This window comes from Coturnix japonica, chromosome 8 (assembly GCF_001577835.2).
Source record: "Coturnix japonica isolate 7356 chromosome 8, Coturnix japonica 2.1, whole genome shotgun sequence".
NCBI lineage: Eukaryota > Metazoa > Chordata > Aves > Galliformes > Phasianidae > Coturnix > Coturnix japonica.
Window position 1 is genome coordinate 18,695,383 of NC_029523.1, and position 16,905 is coordinate 18,712,287.

General features: G+C 39.7%; 1 protein-coding gene across 1 annotated transcript in view; it reads right to left on the reverse strand.

Moving 5' to 3' along the window:
• Positions 1 to 16,905, reverse strand: part of TESK2 (testis associated actin remodelling kinase 2) — a 63,430-nt gene that overhangs the window by 37,672 nt on the left and 8,853 nt on the right. The window contains exon 3 of the mRNA XM_015870127.2: positions 4,711 to 4,832. Within this exon, the coding sequence (XP_015725613.1) occupies positions 4,711 to 4,832 (122 nt within the window). The remainder of the gene's footprint in view (positions 1 to 4,710; positions 4,833 to 16,905) is intronic.

Consider the following 16,905-nt stretch of genomic DNA (forward strand, 5'->3'; position numbering starts at 1 on the left):
AAAATGATGCAAGACATGCAGTTTGAGTACAGCTAAGCTGCTTCTGAACAAATAAATGATCCTTATTGTTCTCTTGTCTAACAGCTGACTGGTAAATTGCAAACAGCCAAAGAGAAATAACATAGGTAAGGTTCTTTGCATAAGCTGAGCTGTGGAAATCTGTTTTTATAACAAAATAAAAGTAGCAGGACTCTTGCTTTAAACTCTGTTGTCTGCTCTTACCACAAATATCACTTTCTCCAAATGAAATATGCAACTTTTTTTTTTTATTTCTGAAAACACAACTCTTCTTGCTTAATGAAGAGCAATAACACACAATAGATGTTCAGGGGAAGGGGGAGAAAAGCTGATTTAGATATATTATCTACACAAACATTGTTCTGAGTTTTACTTCACACAGCAACTGTGTATGAACTCTTTCATAAACATGTTCACAAATTAAGCTTCCTACAGCTAATAAATGTAGAACTCTCCAAAGCAGGAATCTGTTTCTACTTCCATGCATTCTGCAAGGCTTCAAAAGTATGGTGTTAATAGTTTCACTTAATTCAAGATAACACAAATTTGGAGCTGGTGTTTTCTCTTTTCTGAAATACGCTAACGAGGTTAATCCTGTATGCTACAGTACTTTCATTCAATGAAAACTGAGGTTAGAATTAAGAATCCTGTTAAACATGTCGTCCCATCTTTACCAAACAGGAGAGATGTCTTTCACCAACATACTGGTAGACCCTTTTCTGATAACCTGTTTGATCAAAGGATGACTCAATGGAAACGTATTCATAGCCTCAGCAAACCGACACATCAGGCAGGAAAGACACACCAGCTCAAGTTACTGAGAGTAAGAGCTCAACAGTTCTTCAGCACCTTGAATTTCTACTAGGAAGCAGACTAACATTTCTAACCTTAAATTGGAAATTAAAGCCAAGCTCAATATTGCGATCATGCGAAAAATGCAGGATAAAAATCTATTTGTACAACCCACATCTTTGGAAGATATTAGCCAGGAAAAGGGAAACCAGATACACTGATAAAACAGACTTAATGAGTTTACAAGCAACACAGTGAAACCATTAAAAGATCGTGTCAAGAATCTCATTTTTCAGGCTCTGGAAAATAGATTGATAGAACAATAGAACAGACCTCTAGCGATTCAGATTCCTGGAAAGTGTCGTCTTAACTGCTGTATCAAGCAATACTAAGCCTCCTGGTTAAGCCAAGTACTGCTACAAAATACCATAGAGAAGCTTTCTCACTATAAGATAATATACGCAGCAGCTACCAGGAAATACAGTTACCAAGTTTAACATAAGATTCCAATTTCTGAGCTCAACCCACAGGAGATCCCAAGCTCTGTGGATAGGAAGCTGACATGCCGGCCCAGTACAGCTGAGATTATTCCTGCTGGCAAGATGCACCGCCTGCAGAGCCAAAATGTGCTTGTAGGTGAACTGCAGCAGAATGTCTCATCAGCCAAGAGTTACGCTTCCTGTAAGCATTTCTAGTTGGAAGAAGCTTCAATGAGTAAGTCATCCACAGCGGAGGAGAATACTTGCAGATATAAGGAAGTTTATTTTTCAAGACAGTACATCCAGATTTATCAGGAAAATTGAATCACTTCCAAAGTCAAAACCAGCAGCTGGAAAATTTTCCCCAGAGGCTGCAAATCTAAGGGATGCTATTTGAGTCCACACTGCTAAGTACAGTGCTGAACATTTCCACAGTCTGTATCACCTGTCCTCCTAAAGAACAGGAGGAAGAAGTATTCTGAATGTTTTTGAGTCCATCAGGGCAGTTACCCAAAGTGCTTTCATTCCGTTCAGACTGCAGGGAGAAAGTTCTAGACAGGACTGGAGACTAAGAACCACAGTGCCCAATCTTTGCATCTTTGTTAGATTAAACAAACTAATATCCAGATTTAAGAGCCGTTGTGGACATCTAGGTATTGCATACACGCCTTCCACTGGGAGAACTTCACTAGAAAGTGTCTCTGCTCTACAGATAAACCTAGGGTAGCTACAGTCCAACACACCCTCTGAAATCACTGCTTGCTTGTATAAAATAATTCGGTAGACTGAGGATAACTTTAAAAATCAGAATCAAACCAAAATCACCAACACAAAAATCTTTCATACAAGCTCACTAACACATAGAGAAATGAGTTCAAAAGACAGGCAGATGCTTATTTCATTGCACTGGCTATTGTTGGAGAGGGAAGAGTATAAGAAAGAACACTAAGTCTGCATTAAACCTTACCTGATGTTTTAGGAACCATTCTAAAAATGTACATAGCTTTCTACACTTGCTTTTTGATTAAAGACGGAGGCAAAACAATTCATCTATACCTTCTGTAACATATTATAACACATCCTTTCTTCTGCTGTTTTGCATGCAGCACTTATAAAATACTCCCTTTAGATTACTGCATTACAGAGAGAAAAGTTAAAAAATAAATAAATAAATTCCTTCCTTTTAAACTAGCACTCAATACAAGAGAAATGATAATAAAAGACAAAAGCTGTCCTTCTACCTACTGGCTCAAAGTCAATCAATTTCACAAGAAGGAAAGTTTGACAGGAGAGAATGCATTTAAAACAACTGTACTGCCTTTCCAGGGTGCTAGATTAGTCCAAAAGTAGCTGAGAGAAAATTCTCCTTAAAGTTCACAGAATGAGAAAGTAGCGTGCATGTCACATTTTGTGTGTGTATGCACAGAAAAGCAGATTCAATCAACGAGTCAGTCTGCCTACACGCATACTGCCAAACAGCAATATCTCCAAGAGCTCCCATGAGAGCACTTAAGACGTAATTTAAGGCTTTTTGCGTACAGGATGTTTTAAATGATGTCCCTGAGGTACAGATTAAATAAAGAAGTATTTTTAATGAAAACGGTGGTGATATTAAAAACTGAAAATCTATCTCAAAATTGAAGATGCACTAATTTAACAGACAGCACAGGAGTTGGACCATCTGCGCTAACACACCACTTCATTTCTCAAAATACGGAAAACACACCTGTAAGACTTTACTAGAATGTAAAGGTATCAGAACCAGAACGAGAAGGTATCAGGTCTCCTAGGCTGGGAGCTGTAGGGCTCCTGAGACTGAGATAGCAACAGCCTCCTTGAGCTCTTTCCAGCTCCATTTTCTTCTACTGTCTTAGGCAAAAACTCATGACTGCAGTGCAACATCAGCATTCAGAGAAGCATCAAAGTGCTGAAAAACACTCAGAAGCATACACCAGACCTGGCAGCAGATCTAACCCAAGCCCTGAACAGCACTGTACTTAAATGTGATACTAGCTAATATGGGAGCGAAGAAATGTTCCAAACCTCTGGCTCAACGAGTCCCAGCTATTTGTCTTATTGTGTATCAGCCACCCCATATTAACATGACTGCAGTAAACACTATATGGTACAAACTAGAACCCCAGCTCACCTTTCCACTCCTGCTCTTACCATCTGCTTTGAGGTAAGATGTGATAAGCCAGGCTGCCAGAAGGCAGCAGCATCTCACACTAACAGGAAGGACAAGCATCAAGCCAAGGCAGAAAAGCATTTTAGCCCTCCAGTTTGCACGCAAGAACGAGATGGAGATAGGAGATAATGCAGTTGATAGTAGAAACAGCGCTGAGCACTGATGAACACCACTAGTCTGCTTTGGCTCCTGAAACATCCCTAATCTGATCCTTGGGGTAAACAAAGAACAAGAAAAGCAGCTCTTTCTTATGATCAACAAGAAAGCAACTGAATAAATTACTATACTACAGTTAACATCTACTCTGCCTCTGGAATCACATTTGCTAATAGAAACAGGAGACAAAAGATCACAATCCCCTTTCCACCATCCAACGCAGCTTCAAGAACTTCTATTCCAAAACACCCTTAACCAAGAAGTTCCATTTTTGCCAAAATAAACCCTCTAGTGGAGGCTAGTTTCTCACTTTTCCTAATGAATTTTCCTTCAAGATTTTTTTTAATAGGTATTTTTTATATGTATATATTTGACCACTGGAATCTCTCTGATGCTACCACAGAGATTACATACTTACTGGAAACTTGGTAAAAGAAAACTAAGCTCTTCAGTGTCTTCTGATTAAGACAGATATCTACAGTGCTGGTCAAATGCAGAATTTGAGCACAGAAACATTGAAATGAGAGTGGGGGTATTTAAAATTAGCCTTACAACTCCATGCCAAAAAAAACACAAACTACTTTTAGAGGCTAAAAAACCAAACTGCTACTTCACGACTTATTAGAAACAGAGAAGGAAAGAGAACTAAGGTAAAACACAAACCTATCTGTAAGTAATCTCTACAGAGTTACGGGATGGAAGAAAGTCAGACTAATTCAGACTCCAGACTGGTGGTTCTAGGTTGAAATAAAAACCTTAAAAGGCTTTGGAAATGTGAAAATGAGTTGAAATGGACAGCAGAGAAGCAAAAGTAGTCTCAAATAATCAACAACAGTAATTGTTCACATAAGTGCAATTAACGGTTAAAAAACAAGAATCTTTGCAATAACATCTTGAAATTAACTGCAGGCATGTTGGAATGGATAGCATGTAAAAACCCGTGATACATTCTGGAGCACTAACAAAGAAGATTTTAAATTTCTTTATTTTTAATTAGCCAAGGTTCATTATTACCCATTGGATACCAGACACACTAGGAAGTGCATCTCCAAACAATTCAGAGGAAGAAAAGTATACCTTAAGATGTTTGGATGCGAGAGTCTATTCATAAGTTGAACCTCTTTCAGCATGTTCGCTCTGTTGCTGTTCAGCGTGTTCATCTTCAAAGCCATTACCTGGTCTGAAGTTCTGTGTCTCACCTACAGGATACAAGTAAAAAGCAGTAAGGACATATCCTAGCAACATGAAACACAAGGCTGAAAAACCAGGACAGCTGTAGAACAACTGAAATATACTTCACGACGATTGACTTGATGTATACTCTGATTTCCCTCATCTTTATCACACAACTACTTTCAATAGGCACAGCATCCGAATGAAGAAAGGTATTTTACACTTCCCACGCAACTGATGACCAAGTTTGAGAAGCTGAAAACAATTATCAGCTTCTCGGTACAAGTGAAAGTAGTCACTTGTTTACTCAGGGAGAGAAAGCTTCCAACTCTAAGTCCTAGGAAACTCAAATGCTTTCCACTCATCCCTCTTCCTTTCCCAGGGTAGTGGTTGGTTTAAAGGATCCACAGAATGTGTTATGAGAGGCCCTGACTTATACAGCTACAGGGCAAATTTCACAGACAGTCAAGGTTTACTTTTTGACTAGAGGCACTCAGCAGAGAGAAAGCATTTGTCCAAACTCACACTGCAAAGCAGACAGTTAAAACAAGAACAGCTGAACTCCAGATGAAGTGGAAGTAAGAAGAAAGCTGGGTATGCCTTCTGGCAATGAGGCTCACTAGTCTGAGTAAGGCATCAAGTGATACCTATTTGCAGGTTTAATTTGCCCACTGTCTACAAGAACAAGAGGAGCACTTCACTTAAACAAGAAGCACTATGAATTCAGCACAGGGAAGTACTGGAGGGAAAGGGTGTCACGTTTTAGATGTGTGTCTATCTTAATGATGGAGACACCTGCCCACTCCCCATCCTAGTGAAAGGTATAGGGCAGCATGGGAAGCACTGCAGCTGAGTGGCAAACAGCATCATCAGACTGAGCAAGTTGAGAAATAGCTCTCAGGCATTTTCTCCTGCTCCTCCCCTGCCCATGCACAAGCTCCTCAATTGGCAAACCCACAGTCACATAATAATCCCAGTGTAAAAAGGATCAGAGAAAGGAGATGGAGAAGGGTGTAGAAACCACCAGGGATAGCAGAAACTAGCAGTAGTTTGATGAGCTGAGACTTCTATTTTCAGTGGTAATATTGGCTTTAAAAACAAACAAACAAAACTAGTCAAACCACAGCTTTAGTTTTATAACAAGATAATCCAGACTTACTCCATGTTTGACCTGTTTTGCCTGTTTGGCATGCTTATTAGTTCTAAGTGGGATGATTGCATGTTAAGGTGATGAGGTTTACTGTTACTTGCCAGGTTTCCTGTGTCTATTGTCTGCTTTCATTAACTCTTAATTTTAGGCAGCTTTTGCATACCCAGCCAATTTGAATGAACAAGTTGAGATGGACAACTCCATTTCCATATGCATGTATTTTTAAATATAGGTTTTATTTAGATTTTGGTTTTATTTGCATGAACTCTTTGGCTGGGAAACCAAAATTAAGGAAAGCTTTTTTCACAGATTTCAGGGAGTTTTGTTCTACCACTGCAAATTAAGAATAAGGACAATTTACAAACTTTCCATCTATACATAACAGCACAAGAAACACTTCCTCTGGGAGAAGGGTTAGGAATCCTGGGTGTTGTGGTGGAGTAATTTGGGGTTTACAAGGAATGGCAAAGAATTTGAAGCTTAAGTCATACACACAAAGATCTACTCTCAACAGAACGTTGTCAGAAATCAGCTTTCCACTGACACAGAAGCTTCAAGGTCAGCCAATAGGGAATGAACAGAGATAGAAGGTGAGCAAAAACTTGGATGAAATATGGCCTTGAGTAGTATTTACCTCTCATCAGCTCTGCTAGCTACCTCTCTTGGCCATTTATCTAATTCACTTAGTTCCAAGCCAAAAATTCAAGTTCTTTTGTCTCAGCTTTTAGGTAAAATTAGAGCCTACCATTGGACCTCATTCCTTGTTCTGGACTCTAGTCTTGAGCTATGTAAACTTCTGAAGGTGTTTTTGAAGCAATTTTCCCGTGTGCTTCCTGGATTTTCAGGTCTGACAGGCAAAAGGAAGAGGCTGGCAACTACTTAAAGGTTGGGCTGCCCAGAGCACTAACTCCATTAACAGAGAGAAATGAGCAGTTTTTGCAAAGAATAGTTCTCATCCTCCATTTCAGATTATTCCTGGAATCTCTTTGGTCTTGATAGGCTGCAGTGGGTTCTGTGGTGACTTTGGGGGCTTTTTGTCTTGTAAAAAAACATTTGATCACACTTACAAAACACTGAGTTGCTAGCATGTGGATATGTTAACAGGTCCCTAAAAGGCACCTGAGACTGTGTTGCTTTCTGTTTCAATTAAGGGGACACTAAGTTAATACCAGTCATTTTATTTCAACTTCTGATTACTCTTCTGATGTTGGAGGACATATTCCCCCTGAATCTGACAGAATAGAGAATTACCAAATCAAACCAAAGGAGAGGTGAGAGAACAGGGACTCCTCTGGTGTGAGGGATCTCACACCACATACTTCTCAAGTTAGGAGGGAAAAGCAGAGCTGAAACCTGAAAATCATCTTCTCAAGAGGTAAGTAGCCAATATTGAGAATAAAAATCAGATATTCACTTACATATTACAAAACACAATACCAATCACTTAGAGTACATATAGGGCTAATTGTGGTCTCTTCTTTGAAGCAATGTTGACAAAGAGCATTTCCACAGCAAGAACGGACAGACATGTCCTGCTTTTAAGGTCTCAGTCAAGCTCCAGATCATCTGAGCTGTCAGCTCTTCCTTACAGCTGCAGCTATCAGTTACACTACCTTGTGCACCTACTTATCTGTCACTCATAGCCTAAACTGAATTGGGGTCTGTGCTGGTATTCCTTGCCAAAACTCTGCCAAACCACTTCTAAACCTTTATCTCTTTCAGGCTACTAATGCTCACATAAGACAACAGCTCCAGAAGCTAACCTAGTAGATTTTAGAAATATTATTGATCAATAGTAGTATTTGCTTATTGGACATTTTGCCTCAGCACATGCCTATATGCACAACATGTAAACAAGGATCCCTAGCAGTTGGCTGTAAAACTATCAAAGCTGTTGACATTATTATTAATAAGAGTTCCTTGCATATGAGATCAGGTAACCTTTCAGTGATGTCTGGATGATCACGTCTGTGCTTGGAAATATTTTGACAGTCCTACAGCTGCCTTCCCACACTGCTCTGCACACTCTTCAGACTCTCAGTCTGCTTACCTATGTGCCTCTAACTCAGAGGTCACAGTAACCAGATATTGCCTCCCTGTTTTATTGCTGGCAGGCAGTTAAAGTGACCCTTTGCACTCTGATTCTTCTAGGAAGAAAACACTTTGTAAGTACTTTGACCTGGCTTTGGCTAACTGCATGGCCTGCCTGACCAGGGTCTTCAGACCACACTCTGGCCCCAGACCTTCTTACCTCCTGAAAAAAAAAGAGGTATGTACTGAAATGACAGAGCCAGGTACAGAAACAGCAACATATTTGAAAGAAAACTTGTAACAGCAATTGAGGGGAGCTGGCATCCAAAATAACTAGACAATATGTAAACACTGCACTCAGCTCATACAAGAAATAGCCAGGAAAATTGCTCTTTTTAATTTTTAACTTCTTGCTACAAAGATTTTTTGTTTGAGATGCTTTTGATTGCATCTCTCACACAGCCTTTCTGACCTTTACTATTAACCAAATCTTTCCAGGTAATCTTAAAATGAGCATCCAGAGGACACTGATGTTACACATCTGCCAACACAGCTTTCAGCTTTGCTCTTAGTTTTCTATTGTATTTTCATTGTTTACCAGTAATATTGATTTGGAAGTACTTCGTTGTGGTTATCTGCCAAAACTGCACAGGGTTCAGCTGCGTTTTGTTCAAGTCTCACACTCAAGGCATCCAGTCACCACGCTCACATGGACATATATTCACACCCTGGGGATGAATATCTTAAAAGAATGCCTAAACTCTGATTGAAGAAAGCTCCCTTTAATTAAGGAGACAAACTTGTTCCTTAGGTTGTAAATCCAGTTCTACAAACAGCGCATCTCAAATGTTTTTCTAAGCACTAAAGAGCGCCCCATAGTCAGATGCACATATCCTTAGAGGCGATGCTGATATCACATCAAAAGGGCCATGTCACTAGGAAAATTAGTAGTGACAAATGGGAGCTTAAAGAAATACATCAACGCAGATAACATTAAGCTGCTATGTTGATGCTAAGGAGCGAAACTGAGTTGGGGTTGTTTTTGGAGCAGTAGTGTATATATACTGTCACTACGCTAACTTGCAGCAAGGGAGAAACATGCCAAGTGTAACAAAGCCTTGCCAAACAAAACTAGTCAACATGTGTTACAAGAGCTTACACACAGGTTCAGAAGATACCAGGGAAACTTTTCACACACCACCCCTCAAAAAAAAAAAAAAAAAATCAATATATTTTAACAGCTTGGCACTAATTGTGATACAGTATGTGATACAGTAATTGCTGTTGCATTAAAAAAAGCATCAAAAACACCACAGTGAGAAATACAGAGAAAACGCTGCAGCTTTTACCATTTCCTCTGTAGTGCAAAGGGGTGGTATTGGTCATTAAACGAAGATCCAACTTTAGCAGCTTCTAACGTCATCAACTCAAAGTAACACACTCAGTTCCTACAGCATATTCCACACCTACAGTCAGTCTCCAATTTTTTGCACAAAAGCCCAACCCTATAATTAGTAGCAGCACAGTTGTTACTTTAGAAACCCATTTGCGTGTGCCAAAAAAACCTCATTTTTCTTTTGCATTTTGTTTTTTCTTCATTGCCCGCTGTAATGTAGAACCGAGGCCCGGAATACAGCACCCATTTATTTTAAACAAACCATTTTTCCGATAGGAATCTGTGCATAGCTCTGCCACCAACTTGATCTCAATTAAATCACAGGCAAAAAGAGACCATAGTCTTATTTTGAGAGAAAGCACAAATGAATCAGAGGACTATTGTTCCGCTGCTTGAGATCAGATATAAACAGGCACAGCCAGGGTGGGGAAGTTGACTTCTTTTGTTGCCAGTTCAGAAGAACGTAACCATATAAAATTCCCTTTGCAATCCAGAAGGCTCAAAGGTGGACCCACCGCTTAAGGGCCGGGTAACAAAATGCAGAAGAGCCTCCTATGTTTTGTTATGCCACAAGCAGAAGGTACAGCTCAGGTATGTACTTTATAGCCAAGTACAGTTAGAAAAGAGAAATAAATATTGAGCTGGAATTACAAAACTGAGCAGTTACTCTACATTTTTATTGTGAGCTGCCTCATTAGCTCTATGAGCAGCCCCGAACATGCTCCTTCAATTTCAAGCATCTGCTCTCCCTAAGTGTATAAAGTAGAGGTGATGACACTATTTATCAGCCATGGAAAATTGACATCCACAAAGGACTACTGTAACACCCAAAGACACATAATGCAGTTCTGTACCTGTGAGTTCCTACTTAACTTTAATATTTACAGCTAAATATTGCCAGTTTTAAACATATTACCGTGTTTTTAACCTGTGTGAAAGATTGTGACATTTACATGATCTGCAGATGCTTTAAGCAAAAATCCTTCACGTTGTCTTTTCCTATCATCTTCAGTCTTTGACCAATGTACTAACACAGTTTGCTACTAAACACACAACCCCATAAGGTATCAGTGATGTCACTAGAACTATTTGCTACACAGACACGATGGTTTTGTTTTTAAAATCTGTATGGGAGCCTTGAGAGATTTATTTTGGTCAGAAACAATTTCCTTATGTTTCCTTCATAAATCCATCAAATAAATGCTACTCGTGCAAGAAGAAGGAAACCAATCTCCCCTTTGTGCAGAGCCCACTGGTACAAAAGCTACTGCTACCATAATGACAGTTACAGCACCAGCAGTATGGAGGAGCTGCATTTTGTCCACGTGGAAGTTACTGCATTATACACATGGTCTGCTATGGGTCAGTTAACAAAGCAAAGCTTCTCCACGTTGATTTCTCAAAGGAAAGTTTCACAGCTCTGTCCTCTCCTCAACCCTCAACCTCTTCCAGTAAAACCAGCACCCAGAAGGTGCCAAAGCACTGCAGTGCCACTGCAGCCCCAGAGGAAGCTCACAAGGATGGGGAAGGCTGTCTCTTCAATTTGGATGTGACCTCAGCACCCACCGGAAACAAGGCATTTTGGATGCTCCCCATACAGAAATCAGAACAACCGAAGCAGCAGACTAACTCTATCACACAGGTCTTGGGCTTCCTTTCTTTAAATCCAGTGGCTACTGAGGAGCTGTGAAGAAGCAATCCCCAATGATTTGGGGCTGTGAACAACATACCTGCCTTGTTATTGCCATGAATATAATGATTTGCATTTCTCATCTTTAAATTACCATCTACTCAGTGGCACTACCATCACAGCTCCTGACAAAAACAGTGACAATCATCACTGAAATACACTGAACTCCACTCCACCCAACACCAAGAAATAAGCACTCAGAGAGGTGTGCCACAAAGATCTTAAGGGATGTATTCTGTTCTCTAGGCTCAGTCGTGCTGGATACACGCCAATACCGTTATTTGAAGAACAGTAAATCAGCACCTGTCGCTCAGTATCAGCAATGAATGAGCTTACACAAATGTGCATGTTTGCCAGCTGGCAAAACAGAAAATCCCAGAGCTGCCAACCCTGCACATCTCTATCCAGAACAGAAAACTAAGCAGACCTTTTAACTGCGCTTGAGAAATTGTTATGGAAAATGAGACAAAAAACCCACTGATGCTTCTGTGCCAAGGGAATCTTGCCACCTGCTCTGCCCCTGGGAAACCGCACAATGATACTCAGATAGGCACAATTTCTCTTCCAGAAGAGAAGAAAGGGCCCAAAGGACCTGGAACAACAGAAGTCACTGTACTGAACACATAATCCAGCCAGAGGTTACCTGTTATTTCAAGGTTCCACTTGTCACAGTATTAAGAGTGCTCTTCTTACTGCTGACAGCATTTACAAGCATCCTCACTAATTGAGAACAGCTTAGCTCGGCCATTTAACATACCAGCTGCTCAATGAGAGTTAGAAGAGGCCAGGTTTCTCAACAACTGATCATCTGCCATTTTGAAATGGAGAATTTTACAATACCTTTTTTTCTGATGGAGTATTCTTTATTATTTCAGCATCACGTTTATTCGATTCATATTTGTTCTGGCTTCTTATTAAAGAAGCAAATCTTTTACTTTCAGAGTATAACGACATTTCTGCAACACTGTTCAGTGATTCTTCCCTTTGGCAGAGAAACTAGCTGACCAAACCAGGTAAAGTGAAACGTGGAGTATACAAAACTCTTCTTAGCTTGTTTCTCCATTTTAGATCTTACTTACAGTGATGTCAAGCAAGTCTGTAAGCAACAATAAAATCTAGAAATTGGATTTCTGATTTTTTTTTCCTTTAAGTTTTTCAACACCATTAAAACAGGCAAGGTTTGCAGAAGAGCTACAACATGGTGACAGCTTTTAAGTCAGTCCCAGAACTTCCTCAACTGATGCTATATGGTGATTATTGCATACACACCTAGCCACAAAATAAATCGAAGCAGGGCTTATGTCAGATAAGTCAAATACAGATTAGTTCTCCATTCCACTCTGTCTTTCCAAGCAATTTCAATTCCAAAAAGATATGAGAGTGTAAGTGCCTTACAAGTGTGGCAGTAATTCTGAATTTAATGGTACTCACATCTGAGTGGGGATGAAAGCCCATGTGTATTTTATAATCCTGAGGGAATAATTACACTGAAGAGGTTTTTAAGTCATATATTAGTTATCCATCACAGTAAGGCCTATGTGCTAAAAGCACTGCCTAATTGAGTGAGGAGGACTAGGATGACAGTATCTTGGCACATAAATAATCAAAAAGTCACTAGGAAGAAAAGGCAACTGATTGCCTGAGGAGTTGCCATACAAGGCATCTTGGCAGTCGCTAAAAGGTTTCCAAAAGGCTGATACACACAGCATGAGACAAGTAATCCTGCTTAGTATTTATGCCTCATCTCTGTTTCAGAATGGTGCTTCTTCCTATTCCTAACAAATATTATAGTAAAAAGAGACTGATTAGAGCCACTTATCTGATATAACTCGATGGCTTGGGGTTTTTCCAGTTACTCTAACCATCTTGGCCAGTTCATGCAACACAGAGTGATTATTCCTAGCTAACAACTAATGGTGGTTTTTAATCACTACAGCTTCACATAAGGGGCACTCAGCCCCATATTTTTTGCTTCTGTCATCTTCAATGAGGTGAAAGCAGCTGTCAAAAGGGGAAGATTTTAAGCTTAAAATTAATTTCACTTGAGAAAAAAAACAAGCAAGACCATAACGCATAAGTGAGCACAAGATCCATTACCAGTCACAGCAACAACTCACCCTGGGAGGAAGGAACACTACAATGTCTCTATTTGACAGTAAGAAAAGGAAAGAATAAATTTAGCAGTGGAACAACACACCACAGCTGAAGGAAGACACTCACTGCTCAAATGGATGTCACCTAAAAACATCTTAGGTATATTCCCCATGCCTACAAAACCAAGGGTAACCAATAGGTTGAGTTTCCTACTCATTACCCTACTTCTATACTCACTCTCTAATTCATCTGGACTTCTGGCCCTGTGACACAAACAGAATCTTACGTAAAGATGCCAACCTCAAAAAGAACTAGTAGTCACACTCTCCTTTTCATATAAATTGGCATTCCCTTCTCTACATACTCACATATAAAATGATTCAAATAGTTCCTTTCTTCCTTCCACACATTCATAGACATTTTAGTCTTGGAAGAAGGCTTGTGTTGACAAGATAAACCACTAAATGCCATAGGAAAACTGAGCCCTCTGTTAGTAAGGGGTTGCTTTTAGAGTCAATAAGCAAATAGACATGACCAGCTGTAGAAACAACCAAAATTGGAAAGTTTTAGCTATAAAAGCACAGTTTAATAATAAATAATAATAAAAAGAAAATCACAGCTTGGATACATCAAAGGAGGCTCCAGAATCTCCAATAATAGAAGTTTAAAGACAGGATGAAAATATCTGCCAAAAACAGATTGCACGTTCTTGAGCCCAGCTCAGCTAAGGAGACTACAGTATTTCTTATAAACGTAAAGCTGAGATGGGATTTTATTTTAAAATTTGGCAATAAGATTTAAGATCATCGTATAAAATCACAGTAGTTTTACGGTAGCTATATACATACATAAACACACAGTCTTCTGTAAGACACATGATCTCATGCCACAATACACTATAGCTAGGTTAAAAACTGACTAGCGATAGCTCAAGATAGAATTCTGCATGACAAAGCAGCATGAAATAGAGAGATTTCCACTGAGCTTCCAGAGGAACTGAGCTAGGCCTCATGTTACTCAGCGTTCTGTGTTCACTTCCAGCTCACTGATGCCAGTTACCACTCAGGAAAGCTCTAAGTCTGTAGCATCTGCTCTCATTATTTCTCTACATAGGGAAGGCCAAACTATATCTGAGGAACGCCTGAGCCAAAATTAACACATCCAAATGAAAAACTTCACTACAAACAGAGGTTGAAACTTTTACCTACAGGAGATATACCTCCCAATGTATTTAGGAGTCCCATTAAACAAAAAATGCAACATGAATTAATAGTGTGTTACAGTAACAAGTGCTGCTTGATACAGAAAGAGCATGGCAAAGCAAAAAGAGCTTTTAGAAGTCGTTATTAAGAACAGAACTAGGATGCTGCAAGCTGGGGTGTTCACTTTAAAAACATAAAGAAGGCGGAGAAGATAATGGAAAGGCTTAAACCTATACTGGAAAAGTGAGGTAGACACCAATTACTGCTGAAGGGTAGTGACCTTTAGATCATCTAATATCCCTTCCAAGCTTTAACTGCTTGGGAAGTTCATAAAGCATTTATTTTCAAGCATCTAGTAAGACATAATGGACAAAGTCCAACATGTGAGTAACTATTTTCAAGATAGACCTTTTCTGTCAAGTGGCCTGTGCACTCTCACAACCCTTCCATCTGAAGCCCTATGAGTTATTCTGTCACTCACTCTCTTGCACAGTTCTTACGCTGCATTGTTTATTTTAGATAGCAAGTACTGTCACACTTAGTTCAAAGGCCAAACAAGGAAAGTGAGGACTGCTCGACATCAAGCATTTCTGCACTAAACTCCTCAAGGCCTGCGAAGTTACAGAGAGATTAATCAAGAGAAGCAGTAACAAAGTCATAAGGCACAAAAAGAGCCAACTCTGAATCACAGAATGGGCTGGATTGAAAAGGACCATAACGATAATCTAACTTCAATCCTCCTGCTATGTGCAAGGTCACCAACCACCAGATGAGGCTGCCCAGAGCCACTTCATAGAAGTCAGATAGTAGTATCACTCCTTCTTACCACCATCAGGTATTCCAGAGATCAGGCCCACTAGCCGGACAATATTCCTTTACAGATACAGCACCAGAAGTGATACAAAATACAAGTTGTACCAGACATTAGAATACTTCATGGGATTTTCCCTCACCCCCTGCCAAGTCTCTAATAGCAGACCTCCTGGCTTCCACACAATTAAACACACAGTTCAAAGCAGCCAGGATTGTGGCGCAGTCAACATGAGTTCTGTCTCCAGCTCTGCCCCAACACTCATGTCAGAACACGTTCTCCAACAAAACCAGGTTACGTTTCTCCCTGTTCTACGCCCAACTCCCCAGCAATGGGATAGGGGAGCTTTGAACAGTTGCACTCATCACCACACCAGCAGCGAGGCAGCCCTGCGCTACACAGCAACCAAAACAAGTTATTTTCCTTCTACTGAATCACCTTGTGAGGGTTCTAACAGTCAAAACCTTCAAACTCCCAGTGACCACACCTGTACTGAAACACCAAATTCCCAATGTATAAACAAACACAATGTTGAACTTGTAAATCCTACACTGAATCTATGCTCGTTTTCATCAAATAATAAACAGCAAAAAAAGTGCTCTTTTAAAGGTCAGAGTGTCCAAGCATTTCCAGGCTCCCTCAGAACACAGTGCTAACAAGAAGCCCTCAAGAAATACGTTAGGAACTTGAATGTTTTGTACCAACTTTGAACTAGAACATTTATGTGAATAGAGCAGGATCACAGACTTCAGTTCTACCACATGTATTTTAAGATGTATAGCATCTGCCTCCTAATACAGTTTCACTGTGACACTTGTCTCCCCCCACAATTACATTACTCCTACCTCCATCAGTTCCTATTGGTCTTTTCCCAGCTCAGAATTAAAAAGTTCAGGACAATGGCTGATGAACATTCACTTACAAAACAAACCTTTGTCTAGCTCAATTGAAGGGCAAATGTCAAGTCTATACTTGCCATTGAAAAGTACAACAGGAACTCATCAGCCAGCTGCTTCAAACTACACTGCTGATGGTTTCATAAAGTTCTGGTTTTCAAAACTAAATTCCTACAACATTTAGCATTCAAGCGAGTTTGAATTGCCATAATGATGGTTGGCAAAAATCAAAGTGCTAGCTTTAAATTTAATGCCAAATAAACCAAAAAGCTTAATTTGTATGAGTTAAAAGTGCCCAAGAAATGCAAGAAGACCATTCATAGCATACATTACATACGTTCATGCTATCATGTATTCACACAGGGAAAACAATTTCTATCCACTGTGAAAGGCCATATTAATTAAGGAGGCTCCACAGAACTGATGGAAGGGAACAAATCTGTGACAACAGTTGTAAGTTACGGAGCAAAACAAAGACCTCAAGTCCTCAAAACAGGGCAAGTATCCTTTGATAATTGTCTGAGTGAACCTGATGCATGATATTCACAAAACAACAGGCAAACAGATAACTTCAAAAGCTCTAGAGATACAAGGGGGGTGGTTTGTTTTTATTTTAGATACCTTTTATTAATTTACAGGGAAAGCTTCATTGCTTTTCTAAGTTACTTACGCAGTAAATCTAGAATTATCTTGGATTGTTCTCAAGTTCAAATGTTTACCTGGAAGCCTGCAGATCAGACTGAACTTTTACTGTGTCAAATCATGAGGCTCTCCTTCCTGGAAGCACATCAAGGTTCTTGAAAGAAATCTGATCAGCTCAGTGAGATTA